The sequence below is a fragment of the Marmota flaviventris genome, chromosome 15 (genome assembly GCF_047511675.1).
Source record: "Marmota flaviventris isolate mMarFla1 chromosome 15, mMarFla1.hap1, whole genome shotgun sequence".
Classification (NCBI taxonomy): domain Eukaryota; kingdom Metazoa; phylum Chordata; class Mammalia; order Rodentia; family Sciuridae; genus Marmota; species Marmota flaviventris.
The window spans coordinates 39,181,566-39,201,943 of record NC_092512.1 but is presented as its reverse complement, the minus strand read 5'-3'; the positions used below and the strand labels follow the sequence as shown (position 1 = coordinate 39,201,943).

The window sequence follows — 20,378 nt, the reverse complement described above, 5'->3', positions numbered from 1 at the left end:
AAGAAACCCTATTGTATAATAGAAAGTACCTGAAAGTTGTTATCTTTTTTTTTTTTCTTCAAAAAGCCAACAAAAATGATAAACATCGGGAATAAAAAAGAGACATCACTATAGGTCAGCGAACATTGGCAAAAAATAAAAACAGGATATTATTGACAATTCTTTACTGATTATTTTGAATATTTGGTAAACTCTTAAATTCCTAGCAAAAATGTAATTTCCAAAATTAATTCAAGAAGTACAAATCCAAACAGCCCAAATTATCATGAAAGAAATTGAATCCTTAGTTAAAATTGTTACCATAATGCAAGCATCAGATTTATGTGGTTTTGTAAAAAGTTCTACGAAATAATCAAGAAATAAATAATTCTAATCGTACATTAGATTCCAGAATGTAGAGAAAGAAGTAACTCCATTTTATGAATCAGATATACGCTTTTCACTAAAAGCCGGTAACCATAAATAGAAAAGGCGAGTTTGTAAATGTACAATTTACAATAACCCCAAAGCATATAAGCGATCCAGGAAATAAAACCACCAAATAAATGTACAAATTTTTGTACTATGAGATTTTTTTTAATTACAGAATACTTAAGTAAATAAAAACACACATCAGTACACCATTTTTATCGATGAGAATACACAACATCCTAATAAAATGACATAGCATTCTCCCTGAATAGATACATGGATTAACACAACTCTCGTCAACCCCCGCCCCTTTTTGTTTTGGTAGAATGTTAAAATGATTCTGACATTTATCTGGAAAAGCAAAGGTTAAGAATAACCAAAATATTCCTGAAGGAGAAGGAAGGGAAGGTGAGGGAACTTGCCCTGGCAGATGTCAAGGATTAGCAGGCGACAGCAGTGAAGATAGTGTGGCCTCGCCACAGAGGTCAGCCAGCAACCACTGCAGCAGAATTAGCCCAAAGGAGCCTTCACTTTTTTTTTTTTTAATAAACTTTTTTTTTCTTAGTTGTAGATAGGCACAATATCTTTTATTTTATGAATTTATTTTTATGTGGTGCTGAGGATCGAACCCAGGGTCTCGCACATGCTACACGAGTGCTCTACCACTGAGCTACAACCCCAGCCCAAGGAGCACTACATATAAATAAATAAAATAAATGTTCATTGACACCTAAAAAATTAAAAAAAAAAGAAAGACACTTCACTTTTAAGGAAACTTGATACAAGGCAAAACTAATGCTGCAAGTGATGGCAAGGAGGATGCACTAGTTAAAAATGTTCCCGAACACCTAAAACGTAAAAGTAGAAGCCTACCTCGTATCCTGCACAAGAATCCGTTCTAATTCTAGATAGATGGAGATCTTAAAAGTGAAAATCCAAACTTTAAAAATTTTACAAGAAAACACAGGAGAATTCTGATTCTGAGAGGTAAGGAAGCATTTCTTAAAGAAGACATGCAAAATGAAAATCATACAGGAAACAATAAATTCAACTACATTGAAAATAAAAGCATTTAGTGATCAAAACACATGCTAAACAAGGTGGGGAAAGTTTGAGTCACAAACAACTGGAAAATAATACATATACAAGCTTTATAACAACATAAGAGTAGTGTCACAAACAGATCAAAAACATATCATATCACAAATCAAGAAGAAACAAATAAATCAACTGAAAAATTGTCAAAAGACCTGAACAGGCATTTCACAAAAGAGAAAATATAATGACCAAAAATTCATCTAATAATATGTGCTCATTCCCATTAATAATTAGGAAAAAAGTAACATTTTACACTCGCCAGATTAGCAAAAATTACTTTGACGATACCAAGTGCTGGAGAGGGTTTGAGGCAAGAGAAGGACCCATATACCGATGTGGAAGTGTGAATTGAAAAGGAAAATCTTTTGGAATTACATGGTAAATTGAATACAGGCAAACCCTACAGTCCAGCAATACCACTTTTACATTTTGGCCCTAGAGAATCTGGATGGCAACATTTTCCAGTTATCTATAATAATAGATAACTGGAAAAACCTTAGTACCCAATGCCAGGAAAAGGGATAAAGACAGTGAGTAAAGAATAGCAAAAAGAAAACAGAACGAAAGAAAGAAAAGGAAACAGTACAGCTATATATGATAACAGGTAGATTTTACATGTTTGAGTGAAAAAAAAAACAAAATGAAGAAATACATCTGAAGTATATGGTTCAAAAGCTGGCAATATTATAGCGTGTGTGTGCGTGCATGCGTGTATAAGTGATTAGCACACACACAGGACAGGATCATGGGAACCTCTGCAGGAAGGAAGGGATCTGAATAGGAAGTGGGGGGATAAAAAAAAATGGCCTTCAAAGACACTGGAAATATTTTCCTTGTGTTGAATTATGGACATATGTGTACTTTTTATATCATTGCCCTTGGTAATATACATTTTTGTTCTCTGCACTCTTCTATATGTATGGTGTGTTTCATAATAAAACAAACTGCTGGAGGCTGAAGAATTGCAACTATCCACAAGATGGGCCTAGTAGGTTTTCAAGGATGAGCAAGACTGGAAGTTTCCCTGAGGCTCTGATTCAAGACTAAAACTAGTGAAAAGTGAGAAGAAAGCTTTTAAGTGGGGCAGAGACTCCTGCTGGTGTCCTTGGAGGTTGCTGGGTATTTCAGGACTGCAGGAAGTAAATGAGTGATTTGAGGAGGAAAACTTCAGTAAAGGAGTATTGACTTTCTTTTGTATCCAGGAAGGTACATTACTTACACTCTTGCAGACACAAAGATGCTCTTTTATAAATATGAAGACATCTGTATCAGTGACTCATACAAATGAAAGTTTATTTTCCCTCAAATGGCAGGGAGTCCAGAAGTAGGCAGGACAGAGTTCGTTGGTTGGTTAGCAGTAGATTCTCAATCCAGACTCTGCTGTCTTTCCACTCTGCCATGTTGAGCTTGTGGGCTTTTTTGCCCCTGGCATCTCCTAACTTCTCGTCTGACTTTAATGCAGCATTAGAGACGTTTTCCCAACTCTTTTGTCAGCAAAGCAAAGGTTTTCCAAGAATGCGCCCACAACCTGTCCCTCATATCCTCATAGTCAGAATGTTGTCACTTCTTGCTGCAAAAGAGCCTGGGGAAGTACTTATTTTTCCACTGCAGCTGGTATATAGGAGCAGACAAAGGGAGGAGGTAAGGATAGCAGTGGTTTCTCAACAATCTATCAATATTCCACTCAGAATTCTTTCTCTTTTTTCCCCAGGAGCCAGTCTACGTGATGACTTATATAAATATTTCGCCTTCCATCACTCCCATGGAGACACCATGACCGTCATGGATCCAAAGCAGATGAACATTGCTGCTGCCATTTGGACTGTTGTCTCTTATGTTGTTGCAGACATGGAAGAAATGCTACCCAGGTCCTAACAATAATGAGGACCAGGGCACTCTCATCCTTTCTAGCCAGGAATCCTGGGTCTGCAGCTTCAAGAAACTGTCCTTCGCAAAGCAGATTTATATGATTCATCTTCAGAACAGAACACAACTTTTTTATACTTTCTGTCATGCTCTGTCTTAATGCTTCCCGGAATGTTTCTAGAATAAGGAATAACCTCCATCACCACCTAGAATTTCACCATATGGAAGGAATCACAAGGAGGGCATTTCTTTATGCCACCTTTTAAAAATATTATTTCTACTTTGAAAATAAATGCTGAATGAATCTTTGGAAGACCTGCAGTTTTTATGGGTTTGCTTATGAATATTAAATATAATGATCAATTGTTACATTTATGTTATTTATTGAAGGAGTAGATGAATTACAAATTCCTCTTAATATCTTAATTGAATATATGGATGCATTTGCCTTTCTAACTTGCACATGTTTATAGTATATGAGCTTTAAATGAGATATGGAATTTTTAAATTAGCAAGAAAGAAAGATGTCCCCATTTGGAAAAAAAATCAAGGATGTATAATCCAATTACCTTATTAAATGTGAGTACTAGGATCCATTATTAGATAAATAATAATGCCTATACACATGTACATTTTATATATTTCGCACACTTGAAGGAAGTTATGGCTTATTTATACTTTATTGAGATTGAAGCTGAAGAAAGAGCAGATAATATCTTCATAGGGTTCTATAGAGCAAAAGCAATTGCCCTCATCTACTCTACAGACAATCTCTACTATTCCTTCTATACAATACCAAGTATTAAATAAAGAATTACAAAATATACCCCAAAAGGCAAGAAAAAAATAAACTCATTGTCAGAAGAGAAAGCAATGAAAAGAACTGCATTTAGAGGCAACCCAGAACTTTTAACTATCAGAGAGGGCATTTAACATAACTGTGATTAATATGTTAAGAATCTAGTGTGAGAAGTGGACTATGCACAAGAACAGAGAATTTCAGCAGAGAGATGAAAACTATAAAACAGAGTCAAATGCAAATACTCACATAAAAAATACAATGACATAAATTTAAGAATTTTTCTGTTGGCTCATCAGACTAGACAAGGTTGAAGAAAGAATCAGTGAAACTGAATACAGGTCAATAGAAATTATTCAAATTAAAACACTAAGAGAAAAAAAAGAGAGAGGAAAAATATGCCAGAATGGATCACCCAAGAACTATAAGACAATGTCAAAAGATCTGATATACATGTAATGTAACTGGATGACAAGAAGGAGTAGGAGGAGGGAAAGAGAAAGGCGGGAGGAGGAGGAGAAATAATCAGTTTTGTTAGTAATAGTTAAAAGAACTGAAAGACAGAGTAGGGTCTTTCATTTCTGTCAAGGTAGCAGACCAATACTCTGGCTTTTTAATACTGAAAACAGCTAAAAATGCTAGATAACGTGAGACTATATGAATGTGGTGATTAAAAAGATGTGAAGACATGTCCCAAGAGAGATACACAGAGCATTCAACCATCTTTCTCTTTGAGAAAATCTGAAGAATGGATGTGGAAAATCTAAATCTCATTTTTTTCAGACTTTTCAAGCTTGGAGAACTGTAAACAAATCCCAGATCCTGCCACATTAGGGATACTAGAAAATTCCAACAAAAATGAGACCTAAAAAGATTATACCTCAATACCACAGTGAACTAAAAATAACTCTGAGGGCTTCAAGGAAAATTACCACAAGTAAATAAGTAAGTGCTGAGTAGAGGGTCCCAAGAAATTTCCATAGATACAGTTACAAAAAATATGAAGTCACAAGCAAAAGCAAAAAACAAACTGGAACCATAACATTCTGAACTTTCACTCAGAATGCAAACCAAAAATACCACAACAGAATTAACCCACAGTGTCCTCTGATAATTGGAATTTTTAGGCTGAGTGTTTTTATAAACTATTTCCATCAGGTTTAAGGAAGTAAACTAAGGGATTGAAAATAAAGAGCAAAGGATTATGAAAAAATAGCATATTGTAAAAAGAACTAAAGAGAATTCCTAGAAATATGGAATATAAGTGAAATTTTAAAATTAAGGGACCTATTTAGTGAGAAATCATGAACTAAAAGATTATAGTTAAGACATTAATGAAAATTTACCTCAGAAAGATAAATATTTGAAAAATATGAAAGGTTAAGAATATATAATATATACATGATATATAATATAATAAAAACATATTTATACACACATGTATACACATATACAAACATACACATATATAAAGGATAAACTTACATAAAGAAATAATCTTACATAAAGAAATAATAGATAGAAAATGTCAAGAAATAGTGAAATATATCAGTCACAGAATCAAGAAACTTGATGAATGCCAGAAAGAATAAATTAAAAGATATGAAGAGATTATAGGCCTCAAAATGCAAAGAGAAAGTATTTGAACTCAGAGAGAAGAGATGGATTATCTTAAAAGATGCAATAATTAGACTCTTAGCTAACTTCTTAATAACAACAACCAAACCAGAAGTCAGTGAAATTTCTTCAATCTGCTGATGTAACAGGGGGTCCCTGTTATGTTTTGAGTTCAACCTTGAATGTGTTTTTTCCTTCTTTCTTTCCCTCTCTCTCTCCTTTTTCTTCCTTCTCTTCTTCCCCTCCCAAACCACCAAGGAAAACAATATTTATGTTCTTCCCTTAATGTTCTTCCCACTCTAGGTCAGGTTATCTGTCCTTTAACTCACTGACCACAAGAATGGAGAAATCCACCCCTGGGAACTGGTACCAACAGGTCTGAGCCTTGGCCCTCTCAAGACCACCAGCTGGACATTAGTTGATAATCATAAGGATAATTACTGATAATCCTACTCAGAGCCTAGTCCTTGAATTCCCCCTTTAAAATCCCTGTTACCCCTTGAGAAGAGGATCAGCAAGCTTTGGGACCTTAGTCCACGGCCCTCCTCCTTTGCAGGAAAATTAATAAAGCTGCTTTTAATTTTTTCTCAAAAACTTTTGTTCTTGTTATTTGGTATGGCACCAGGGACAAGCACTGAACTTTTGGTATCACTGAGAGACAAATATCTACCTCAAAATTCTGTGGTTGCTGAAAATACTTTTCAAAATCAAGGACAAAATAAGGATATTTGCAGAGCAAAAACTGAAGAGAATTTACCACCATCATCTTCACTAAAAGAAACCTGCCAAAGTGTACTCCCAGCAAGATTAAGTGATCCTAGAGTGAACCCTAACATGGAGTACAAGCTGTCCAGGAGCCTGGGTCTCAGCCCAAGGCTTGGTGTGCTCTTTCAGGTCTGTGAGCAATTACAGACCCATGGTGTGGCAGGCGTCCTGAGAAAAGACTGCCCTCCCCACTCCAGACAGTGCACAGTCATTGTAGGCTGGTTTTCCAGAGGGAGTTGCAGTTGAGGCCTCAGGCCTCCTGGGCCGACCATGCTCGCTTGCATATCTGCATTCTTATCCCAGATTCCTCCATGAGGCCTCCTATTCTTATGAGGAAGACACTTTCCTCCCCTCTGACTTCATACTTTTCCACCTCTGCCTTCTTTCTCCCACTGCTCAGTTCCGTATGCATAAAAATACCAGAACTCTTTTGTCCAGGGCTCCTCAGCATGGAGGTGCCTCCCCACCACATCCACACTGTTTCACCTGACCCTGCCCTGGTGACATTCTCTAGCGAAAGAAGACAGAATATCAGGTAACTGGCACCTATTTCTGCCTCTTGCTTCTGTTCAGTGAGTGACTAAGTCTTGTTACTTCCAATTTGCTCATTGTCCTAATGGACCATCTCAACCTACCAGTCTGATAGAATTTAATAGGAAAAAAAAGGTGGTAACAAATATGGGTCAAATAAAACAATGATAATGTGATATTTGAAAAGAAAACAATATGGGGACTGGGGTTGTGGCTCAGCGGTAGAGTGCTTGCCTAGCATGTGTGAGAAACTGTGTTGGATCCTCAGTACCAAATAAAAATAAATAAATAAAGCTATTGTGTCCATCTATAAATAAAAAAAATTTTTAAAGGAGACACTTAACTAAAAAACATATGGATAAGAAGGAAAGTTATTGGATTTAATGGTCTAAGGTGCTTGAAATGCCCTAAAAGAGAATAAAGATATTGTCTAACTTCAGGCTTTGTTAAGTTAGATATGAATGTTAAATTTTCTAAAGTAGCCACCAAAAAAAATCAAATTAGAGTGTATAACAATGGAACAACCCCCAACACATGGAATGAGAACAAAGGACTACCAAATTTGACATTGAATTCAGAGACTACAATGCCACTAATCAACTAAAAAATATTCTTGATTACCCCAATCCATATAGGTGAAATATTGAGAAATAAGAAATGACTAAATTCAATTAATAAGGGACTACTAAGTAACCCATAAGACACAGAAGAAACCATTCAATGAAATTAAAACATTTACAACTGAATAATAGCACACATAAACATCTCTATATCAAAACTTGTAGAATGCAGTTAAGCAATTTGTTGGAGGCATGTTTATAATTCTAAAAGATAAAATAAAAGGCGGAAAAAAAGAGAGCTAATTCAATTTAAGAAGGAAAAGGAATAGGAGGGATAGAAAGGTTTAGGCAGGAAATATGGAAACTCCTTACAGTGCTTTGGGTGGTACCTATCTATATGGTATCCTCACAAAAGGAGACAATGATCACAAATGGAAACTTGGATTGGAAGACACCACTAAGAGATCAGTAGTAATTCCTGCTGCAATGGCCCCAGAGAAAGAAAAGAGGCTGTTTGATTCCACAATGGACCCAGAGAAAGACAAGGAGCTGTATTAGTAGTGGTCATGTGGCTTACAAAATGGTGTCTTCCAATTCAAACCAAAGACGGTCACTTTCAGGATCCTGTTGGATTGAGAAAAATGTGCACCCTAATTTTTCAATCAAGCAATGAGGTAAAATTACCGAAGCATTTAGTTTACAGCTAATTTTGATCCACTCCTAGTGTGCAATACTTCTGTATACTCAATGCCTGGTAAATTTTGAGGTCTTCATCTATGCCTGGAGGAACAGAAACTATTTCTGTCTTTGTGTGACATGAGTTCCTGGTGTTATTCCTTCTATTCCTTTCAGTTGGGTCTTTCCCCAGTCTCTGATAGTTTCCTCAAATGCATGCACCAATGAGTAGTTAGCTGAAGATATGAGTCAGGTGGGCAGACCTTCTGTGGATTTCTGACATCCTTTCTCTGTGTAGCCCTAGTCTCTCCAAGACCATGTCCCGTGAACTCCAGCTACCACCACCTCCATGGATGTTCTAGCTCCTCTCCTCACTCATGGCGGGCTCTTCCTGGGTGTTCATTCCCTGCACTGTAACTGAAAACTACCAAGGAAGTTCGCGAGGGTCATCACGGGCTCACCTCATTTCTTTACTGTCTCTGGGGCATCATTGTCCTTCATTCCTGATGTCTGGTATTTTTTAAAATGCTATTTCATATAGTTAGTTTGATTTTAAGTTGTTTTCATGCATAAACACAAGTCTGGTTCTTATTACCCTTGCTTGGTTAAAAGTCAGTGTTCGGTCACTAAATTTTGACTAATAACTACACCCATATTCTTTTTTTGCATCTAGTACATTTTGACTAATTCTTTTCTCACTACTTGATTCCAATCTGAGAACATAGATTATCAGGAATTTCAAGAACTGCTCAAAGACTGAACTATCATAAATTGCCATAAAAGGAATTATTCGTTTGTTTAAAAAAATAATATATAATTTGAGTGGTGGGCTACTCCCTGCACATCCAGCTGCTTTCTGATTTGACTTGAGGGTTAAATCGCTTTTCTGACTCATTCTGGCTGAGTAGACTTAAGTGCAGATTGAGAAGAGAAAACCATTTAAATATTGTATAATAGGAAAAGGGTGAAATCTGGAACAGAAAAAGAATAGATTAGGGGGAAAGGAGGCTGATGGCTGATGTTGCCCTTGAAATTGCTAAGATGCGGTTTCTGAGGGTTCTAGTGTGTCTATGAATGATTTGGTGTTTAAGTTCCCTGGAGTGTTCCACCTTCCTCTCAATAATTACACTAACGACATCAAGAGTGTTTTGAAAATCCTCATGTGTCTACCCTGCATACATTACAGCGCCACGTGGTCCTATTTGCTCAGTATGCGCTGTTCATAATAATTTGAGATGCTTCCCATTTACCTTGAGTAAATATCAAACAGATCTTGATATCTATATCTGTCTCATGAAATATACATCTTCTCTAACTGAGCCCAAATGATTAATTTACAACTATGTGATGATTAGCATAAAAATCTCATCACGACACAAGATAGAAATGTTATCACTAATTGCCATTTGAAGTGAAGAATGTTTGCTGCATAGAAATTAATGATGCATGCTCACTTCTCAATTCTCCGTTAAACCCGAAAACCCAGGACTGTTTGGGGAGCGGAAAGAAATTACCTTTGAAGTTTGTTTTTCCTTTTGTCCTCTCCCTTAGATGCTCCACAATTAACCAAAGGAAGGAAGGGAGGCAATGGTTAATGGAGTTTCGTACATAAAATGAGACAGATGAACTCAGCTCTCATTCAATCAGATCTTCCAATCAATTGATTCCTCAACTCCAGGCAAAGACCTTTTCCCTGGACAATTAGGACCTCCTGTGGCCTTGAAACTTAACAGATAAATATTCATAGGTTTGCAGCATATCCTAAGGGTGCTCAAGTGCTTAGGAAAATCTGACATTCTTAATACAATTACTAGTCATTTCAGGTTTGCTTAACCAGCCACACAATTATCTACAAGTTTGGTGGTCCCTCACAAATCTATGCTTTATTTGCCAGATTTAAAGAATACTTAGCTGGGCTGTAGACCTTGATGATAAAGTCACGTCCAGATCTAATTAATTCTCTTAATTCTAAGTTATCAGCTAGTCCATCCCAGAGACTTCCGCCAAACTGAGCTTGTCTCTGATCCTGTGCCAGGCCATCCACATCATCTTCATCCTTATCACTAATACCCACCCTGGGCAAACGATGCTGCTAAGAACCTTACGTGTATTCCTCAGTGAATTCTTACACAATAAGTTGGTCCCATTTTAACACCATTTAAAGATGAGAAAACCTAATTATTTATCAAATATGACTGAAATCTAGAAAATTCACACTGAATATCATCTCCAAACATGCACTCTCTAGGTGGAGACCCATCCAGTCTTTACACTGTGGATAGATGCCTTTTATCTAGTGCCATTTTCATTTCAAGAATTAGAAAGTGGATTTAAGACTACCACACTTTCACCAAGGAAAGAGGGTCCCTGCCCTGGATCCTGTGCTTTAGAGAGACTAACATATCACAAAAATACACCAATAATAAATGTATTGAGGGGGCTGGGGATATAGCTCAGTTGGTAGAGTGCTTGCCTTGCATGCACAAGGCCTTGGGTTCAATCCCCGGCATCACCAAAAAAAAAAATAAATAAAATTAAATAAATAAGTGTATTGAGGGACACACGGATATTTCTGTTACCAGAGAGCCGGCATTCAGGGCCAACACAGTGTGACTCAGGACTCAGCATACACATTCAAGCTAATGCCATTTAGGCTCCAAAAAAGGGGGTCCTCAGGTCCTGTCTTTGAGAGAAGACTATGTCTCAATGCTGTGAAGAAAGATGCTCCTGCAGAGCTTGAAGATTTGAGAAAGAAGAAAAAGCAAATTCATTAACTTGTCAAATCTTTCCTGTTAGCATGAAAGCAGTAGGTTCTTACATAATAAGGTTTTGTTTCCTGGCAGCTTCAAGCTTCTTTTGTCTTCTTGATTCTCAGCATGTTCCCGTTTGTGATTCTGAAGGTATTCATGAGTTAGCAGGGCATTAGCAACAGTTGAACATGGTGGTGTTTTGCATTATTTAATATTTGCAACATTAAATAATTTGCACTTCCTTATAAACTTTAGTATGTGTTAGTCTAGGCATAATACTTCTGAAATGTAATATCCATAGCTTACATTGTCAACTTCATTGGCATGCCATACTAGAAATGCAAATAGTTTTATTTTATACAATTAATAATATTCAACAAACATCTTAACATTTAAGTAGTAAATGTTTATTTAAATATTTTTTATTTGGGGGCTGGTGCTGTGGCTTAGTGGCAGAGCACTTGCGTAGCATGTGTGAGGCACTGAGTTCGATTCTCAGCACCATGTATCAATAAATAAAATAAAGTTCCATTGACATCTAAAATAATATTTAAAATAAATATTTTTATTTTAACATCTGATATTCATTAATTATAATTTACATTTCCTCCTAATGTAATAATTAATCATTAAATTATTTTAAAATTTTAAAAAGTAAGATAAAATTCACCATCTTAGCCATTTTTAATTGTACAGTTGAGTGGCCTTAAGTACATTCATTTTGCTGTGCAACTATTACTACCATTTCCAGAGCTCTTTTCATCTTGCAAAACTGAAACTCTGTACCCACTGAGCAGTAACTTCCTGTTACCCCCTCATCTCAACCTCTGGGCAACCACTATTCTACCTTATGTCTTTAAGTTGACTGCTTTAGGTACCTCAAATAAGTGGAAGAATCACACAGTATTTGTCTGTGTTGACTACTTTATTTCATGTAACTCTATGTTCTTTTTTTTTGCAGGGGGAGCTTAACAGAGATTGAACCCACGGGTGTTTAACTACTGAGCCACTTCCTTAGCCCATTTTTTTTCCATATTTTATTTAGAGACAGTTTCTCACTGAGTTGCTTAGAGCCTCAATAAGTTGCTGAGGCTGGCTTTGAACTTGTGATCCTCCTGCCTCAGCCTCCCAAGTCTCTTGGATGTAGGCCTGAGTCACTGTGCCTGGCTGGCATAACATTCTTAAGGTTTATTCATGTAATAGTATGTGTCATAATTCCCTTCTTTCTCAGACTGAATGATATTCGTTGTATGTATATAACACATTTTACTTATCTCTTCATCCACTGATGAGCACTTGGATTGCTTCCACTTTTTAGCATTTTGCAATAATTCTGCTATGATCAAAAGTATAAAGTACCTTTTTGAGACACTGTTTTCAATTCCTTTGGGAATATACCCAGAAATGGAATTGCTGGATCAAATATGGTAATTCTATTTTTAATTCCTCTTACTTTAAAAGTTAATTTTGAATATTTTAGAAGAAAGAGAGCCTTTTAGAAAACAGATAAAGTATTTTTGCATCTACTTTATATCTTATTGAGTGTATTCAAATGTTCTGTTTTAATACATTTTAATTTGTAACACATTGGTGTTATTGTCAACAAAATACAAATTGTGTGAAAAATAATGATTTTGTTAAAGTAAAGATAAGAAAAATTTTATGAAATACATATATAAGTTGCAGATTATGCATTTTTATTACTCATTCACATAATACTGGCCCATCAATAAATGCAAATTATGCATTTTTTATTATTCATTTACATGCTACTGGTCCATCAATAAAATACCCAGGCATGGCAAATAATAATTAATTTCATTACCTTTGATATTTTTCCAACTTTCAGTAATCATCAATGTGTATTTTTCAAAGCAATATGCTAAAACATATAGTTTAACAGTCTGTTAGTTTTCCTTTATAATGTTTAAATATTTACACATAAAAATTCTCTCTCACAATCAAGAAGACCAGAAATGGCCAGGCTGGACAGCTCTGCAGCTCAGTGCTCCCCTCCCCAGAGCTTCACAGATATTACCGGTAGGCTTAGATTTGATGGTACAAATACAGTAGATTTCTCATCAACAGAAGTTATACTCTCATGAGATAACTCACTCCCTACATTGCAGCCAGGATATTTATCATTACAAACTGTGCACTCACTTGCTTGGAGTTCTTCATGAACTTCCCTTTGTACTTGGAATAAAGTTCCAATAAAGTTCATTATGTGAAGGGCCCTGCATGTTCTTGCTCTGCCTTCCTAGCTAGACCCAGTTTATACTATCCTCCTCTTTACTCTAGACACATTGGTGTTTTGGGTTTGCTTGGGGGGTTTTTGTGTTGTTGTTTTTGTTTTTGTTGCTGTTTTTTTTTTTTTTCCTAGTTATTCCAACATATCCCTTTCTGCTCTGGGATATTTTTCCCCTTCCCCTTCTTTGTCTAACTCCTGCCTATCCATCAGACTCATCTCCCAGGTTATTCCTTCAGAAAATGCCCTTCGAATCTTTTAGAGAGATCTTAACTTGAACAAAAATAATTACCATGATGGTCATGCATAAAAACGAACATGTGTTGAGTGTTTGCTATCCAACCATCCAAGAAGTATGCACTTCACAAGTATTAAGTCTTTGAATTTCCACAAAACCTGCCCTTCTCTCTTATAAATACTTAAGTCAAGATTAGACACGTTAAGTCACTTGCCCAAGTTTACATTACTAATTAGAAGTAGGCCCACGATTTTAATCAAGACCATGTAACACCATTATTTAGCCACAGTGCCATATTGGTTTTCTCTGGTAAGGGCCCTGGTTCAAGATTTATACACTAATCTTATGTGTTTGTTAAGTTCCTATCATGTGCAAGTCACTGTAAGGCACTGAACAAACAAGATATCCCTATGGAATTGAACAGGTTCTGTGATGGAGAGGAAGTGGGGATGGCCAGCTATTGACAGGATGGATCTAGATGGCCTCTAAAGAGAGGACATTTGAACTGAGTCCTGAAGGATGATGGGCTAGAGAGAGCTAGTTGTCCTTCAAAATTATGCCCTTGCTATGATAATAGAGACCCTACATTTTAACTAGAATAAGGATTACATCTCCTACCACACCTTGTGATTAGATGTAGTCATGTGACTAAATACTAGCTAATGAGTCATAACTGCGAGTGGCGTGAGAAATTTCCAGCAAGACTCCTTAAGGAGACTTAGGGGTGGGAATGCTCTTTTCCTCCCCATCCAAGACAGCAGACTTGGATCATGCAGTGAATTAGGGGATGGAAGTCATACAGCAGCAGAGAAGCAGACAGGAAGGGGGTCCCTTTGCTCTGGACTGACCACTTCAGATAAACTTCAGTGACATCATGCTTCCTTCCAAAGGATGATTGGACTTCTTTATCCTTCTGAAGATATACTGCTGCTACTTATGCAGTGCAGATGACAAGCTTCATACACAAGCTTTGACCACAGTGGTGATTAATAAAACATCATCAAGAAGTCACTACAGACCCCCTGGGTTGCCTCTGACTCTCAGTCACAGGAAGTGGCCGGTTTCCCTTTCTCTCCTGCATGTCTTTGGAAGGCAATTGGAAGGTGTTTGGTACACTGGAGGGGCCACGAGCTTGATCAGATGACACCTGCCAAACAGCCAGATTAAAAAGTGCTGCAATGCAGATCTCTGAGAAATGCCCCCCTGACACAGTAGTGATTTCACAAACACATTCAAGTGCTTAGATAAAAGCTTTTGATGTCCCTGATCTTTGCACTTCCAAATGGTGGCTGAACAAACAAAAATCGGTCTTCTTTGAAATCCTTCAAAGCAGTGAAATTGCCTAAATCAGTTTGTTGACTATTATTTAACTTCCAAAGGTCAGGGGAGGTTTTCTGTTTGTTCATCTTTCCAGAGACACTTTCACATTCTCTTCTATGTACCTTTGTTCTAGGAAATCTACATCCATAATTTATCCGTTTGATATACAAATTGGAATTCTCCATAAAGACGGCCAATTTTCCTGAAAAGTGAGAATGATTACTTTCGACAGTTGTGTAAATATTCTATTAGGAAATGGTAAATAGAATTTACCATCATGGCAGTAGATGATCAAAGGCAGGAACTGATTCCTTTTTTTAATTGGTACATTATGATTTTACTTTTTTCTCTCTAGCTTCCACATATGAGAGAGAATATACAATCATTGGCTTTCTGAATCTGACTTATCTTGCTCAACTTGATGGTCTCCAGTTCCATCCATTCTCCTGCAAATAACAAAATTTCATTCTTTTTTGTGGCTGAATAAGACTTAATTTTGTGTATATATACGCCACATTTTCTTTAACCATTCATCTGCTGACTGACACCTAGGCGGTTCTATAACTTGGCTATTGTGAATTGCACTTCTATAAACATGGACATGGTGTATCACTATAGAATGCTGACTTTAATTCTTCAGGATAAATACCGAGGTGTGGTATAGCTAGACCATATGGTGTTTCCATTCCTAGAGTTTCAAGGAAACTTCATACCAATTTCCATAGAGGTTGTACTAATTTACGACCCCACCAACAGTGCACAAGTGCTCCATTTTCCCCACAACCTTACCAGCATCTACTCTTACTTGGATTCTTGGTGACTGCCACTCTGACTGAAGTGAGATGAAATTTCAGTGTAGTTTTGATTTGCGTTTCTAGGATTCTAAAGATATTCAACATTTTTTCATTTATGTGTTGATCATTTGAATTTCTTCTTTTGAGAAATGTCTGTTTAATTTAATTGCCCAGTTATTGACTAGAGATTTTGCGGGGCTTCAGTTTTTTGAGTTCTTTATATATTCTGAATAGTAATCCTCTGTTGAAGAGTAGCTAGGAAAGATTTTCCCCCATTCTATAGGCTTACACTCTTGTTTCCTAAACTGTGCAGAAGCTTTTTAATTTCACACCATGCCATTTTATTAATTCTTGGTATTATTTCCAGAGCTTTAGGAATCCTAGTGAGCAAGTCATTGCCTGCATCTATATGTTGTAATTAACTCTGTGGTTTCTTCTAGCAGTTACAATGTTTCTGGTAGAATTCCCACATCTCATCCACTTTGAGTTGACTTTGTGCAGGATGAGAGAGGGATCTATTTTCATTCTCCTATGTATAAATATCCAGTTTTCTCAGCACCATTTATTTAAAAACATTTTCTCCAATTTATGTTTTTGGCACCTTCGCCAAATATCAGATGACTGTACCTATGTGAGACTGTCTCTGTCTTCTATTCTGTTTCATTGATCTATATGTCTGTTCTATGCCAGTACCATGCTGTTTTTGTTACTATAACTCTGCCTTATAATTTGAAATCAGGTATTGTGATACCTCTAGCTTTGCTTTTTGCTAAGTATTGCTTTGGCTATTCTATATCTTTCTTCCACATGAATTTTAGGACAGTTTTTATTTTCTAGTTTTGTGAAGAATTTAATTGGTATTTTGGTGGAGGTTGCATTAATCTGTAGATCATTTTTGGTAATGTGTGGCCATTTTAACAATATGAATTCTGTTGATCCATGAACATGGGGGATATTTCCATCTTCTAATATCTTCTATTTCTTGTTTTCAGTATGCTGTCATGTTATTGTAAAGGTCTTACACCTCTTTCATCAGATTAATTTCTAGATATTTCTTATGGGCTACTGTGAGTGGAATTGTTTTCCTGATTTATTTTTTAGCAGGTTTTTTATTGGTATATAGAAAAACTATATTTGTATGTTGACTTTGTATCCTATAACCTTGATGAATTTATTTATCAGCTCTAAAAAGTTTTCTGGTGAAGTTTCTTTTTGTTTTGTTTTTGTTTTTTTTGAATCTTTTGAGTATAGGATCATATCATCTGCAAACAGTGGTGATTTGACTTCTTCCTTTTTCATTTGCTTTCTTCTTATTTTCTTCCCTTAGCTAACTGCTCTGGCTAACATTTCAAGTGTTATATTGAATGGGAGTGGTAAAAGTAGACATCTTCTTCTTTTTCTTTTTTTTTTTGGAGGGGTTGGGGGGTGGGAGATACCAGGAATTGAACTTAGGGGTACTTAACAATTGAGCTACATCCCCAGCCCTATTTTGCATTTTATTTAGAGACATAGTCTCACTGAGTTGCTTAGAGCCTCACTTTTGCTGAGGCTGGCTTTGAACTCACAATATCTTGCCTCAGCCTCCAAGCCTCTGGGATTACAGGAGTGCACCACAGTGCCCAGAAGACATCTTTTTCTTTTTCTTTCCTTTTTTTTAAGAGAGAGAGAGAGAGAGAGGAGAGAGAGAGAGAGAGAAATTTTTTTTTAATATTTATTTTTCAGTTTTCAGTGGACACAACATCTTTATTTTATTTTTTGTGGTGTTGAGGATCGAACCCAGCGCCCCGTGCATGCCAGGTGAGCGTGTTACCGCTTGAGCCACATCCCCAGCCCAAGACATCTTTTCCTTGAACCAATTCTTTTACCAATGTATTTAAAACTCACAAAGTCATACACATGTCATTGTCATCACTCTAGAAAATTCTGTGTAATTCTGTGTGCTGAGGTTGTTGCCTTACCATTTATGTAAAATGGAGCTTGGTCGTGGTGCAGGAAGATGATGACTTGTACCTGTTTTTCAACAATTTTTAACTAAGGAATCAGCACTTGAGGGTGACTCTTCCTATGTGGAAAATACCACCGAAATTACTGCATGAGGATACGGGAATGAAGCAAATGCTTTGGGATCTTTTTGTCATTAGAGCCCTTTAATCAGGGAGCCACAGGAGTAACAGAAATACATTTAAACAAACTTCAGCAAAAAGAGGAGATGTGGCCAAGCTGGTGGTGCACCCTTATAATCCCAGCTACTCGAGAGGCTAAGGCAGGAGGATAACTAGTTCAAGGTCAGCCTGGGAAACTTAATAAGAACCTGTCTCAAAATAAGATAAATAAAAAAATGTTTTAAAGGGATGAGGGTATAACTCAGTGTCAGTGATAGAGCTCTTACCTAGCATGTATGAGGCTCTGAGTTCAGTCTCCGGTACCTCAGATAGAGAGGGAGTAGGGGAGAGAGGGAGAGGGAGAAGGAGAGGGAGAGGGAGAGAGAGAGAGGGAGGGGGAGAGAGGGAGGGGAGAGAGGGAGGGGGAGAGAGGGAGGGGGAGAGAGGGAGAGGGAGAGGGAGAGGGAGAGGGAGAGGGAGAGGGAGAGGGAGATGCAATGGAAAAATGTCCAGATAGCACACAGACTCAAGGTCTCCAACACAGCAAGTCTTCAGGAACTGAACCAGAGACTGATGTCTGCTCAACCATGCTTCCCAGCCTTCCTCGTCTCACATATATTACATAAAATAATGATATTTCTGTGGCCCATGGGGATAAAATAATGAGGCTGCTTCATGCAACTGAAAGTGACTTGCTCCCTGGCATACTGATCAGCCACTCAGACAAAGTCCTTTCTTTTTTCTTCCAGTTCCCAATCAGGACCGATATTTATTGAGCTTCTTCCTGGGTGTGGCTATGCATGCATTTCCTTCACTAGCCCTCTAAGTCAGGTATTCTATTTCCTCTTGTTAAAAATAAGAAAACCCTGTTGTTTAGGAGTTAAGCAACTAGCCCAAGGTCATGAGGTCCAAGGTGGAGGCAGCAGTTGAATTGTTTGCCTCTAGTTCCTGAATCCTAGGCCACAGTGCTCAGCTCTAGCAGGCATTAAAGCTTTCCACAACAGGAAGTGAACTGATGGCCAAGGTTGGGTTAGATCCCCACCCTAGAACCAATCAACCGTGGGAAAGGGATGGGCTCCGGGGTAGAAACCCACCAGGTGCTCCTGCTGTGGAAGTGAGGAAGGACTGTTTGCAGCACATCCCACTTTCCCCTGACCCACATCTTATCCAGTCATGTGTGTTCTAGGGGTTGATGGAGGTCAAAGGCCATCCCTTTTCATGTCAATTACCTATTTGGTGAAGCATCCCAAGGTCGAATCTTTCCCACTCACCTGCCTCAATTTGGAAGCCCTCTTGTCTGAGAACCCCTCCCTGTCCGGTGCCTCCAGGCTGGGGTGAGTGTCCCTCCTCTGTACTCCCAAAGCTCTTCACATTTGCTGCCATCAGGACAGACACCTCAGAGCAGGTGCTTCACAGTACAGAGTCTGGACCGAACGGCCTGAACTCAGAATCTGGCTCTGCCACTTACAAGTTAGGCACAAAACCTCTCAGTGCTGTTACTTCCCTGTCTGAAAAATGTCATTAACAACTACTGAGAGGATACTTGTGAGGATTCTGTGGAGAAAAATCTGTGAAAAGTGCTAAGAATAGTATATGGAACCAATTTGTACCTACTAAAAAAAATACTCAGTGCATATATTGTAATTATCTCTTAGCTGTCTTTCTCTGCCACCAGACTATGAAATCCTTGAATCCAGGACCCTGGCTTTCCCATCTCTGCATCGAGTGCCCCACACATGGCGGGAGTCCAGTGCATGGTCATCAAATGCAGCCCTCTCCTGCTCACGCTCTGGCTTGACATGGCTGCAGGATTTGTATGTGGGAACCAACTAGACTGAGAAGTGGCTCAAAAAGGAACAAACTGAAGATGTAGGGTTAGCGGGTAGAAATTTCCTGGATCTGTAAGGCTATGCAATAGAAATATATAGCATCAGATGCCACATACAGCTGAGCAGGTCAGCAGGTCACACAAGATTGGCCCAGAGAGGTCACCCTTACCCAGGCAGCTGATGGGCTCTGCTTGAGCAGCTACCAAGTTCTGGCCTTGCGTGTGTTCACCTCAGCTTCCTCTTCTATAAAACAGGACTGCTAACATCCACCTCACTGTATTTCCCTAAGTACCGTGTGAGCAACACCTCTCCAAAGCTTTAAACGGTGTCTGGCTTGCCCTCCATCATCAATAATTTAGCTCTTCCTACTATGATCATCACCAAACCAACTATAATGCCACGCTCTTTTTCTCTTGTGTCTTGGACAGTTTTTTTGTTTTTGTTTTTGTTTTTTTTTTTTGTGTGTGTGTGTGTGTTTGTTGCTTTTTGCTTTTATTTATTCAACACTCTGCTAGGAATCATTTGTGACCCAGTTGTCCGTTGGAAGTTTAGGACCCTGTCCTCTTGGCCTCGGTAAGTGTAACCCTGTATTCACAGGTGAACAATATAGCTTCTTGATCTTCGAAGGCTTCCTTAAGCAAAGCATCATTCTCAAGTTCAAGTTCTCTTGATATTCCCAGGAATGTGAGGGGACAGTGTTTACAATCACGGAACCCACTTACGTGGGGATGAACTTGATTTTGTTGTTAAAAGCAAATAAAGAAAGAAGAACAAG

At 37.8% G+C, this 20,378-nt stretch overlaps 1 protein-coding gene across 3 annotated transcripts in view; it reads left to right on the top strand.

Annotated features, from left to right (window-relative positions):
• The window catches only part of Cpq (carboxypeptidase Q), a 449,500-nt gene extending 445,812 nt beyond the window's left edge, over positions 1-3,688 (top strand). For all 3 annotated transcript variants that reach the window (XM_071602223.1, XM_071602224.1, XM_027953187.2), the window contains exon 8: positions 3,221-3,688. In XM_071602223.1, the coding sequence (XP_071458324.1) occupies positions 3,221-3,384 (164 nt within the window). In that variant the 3' untranslated portion in view covers positions 3,385-3,688. The remainder of the gene's footprint in view (positions 1-3,220) is intronic.
• Positions 3,689-20,378: the final 16,690 nt, after the last annotated feature.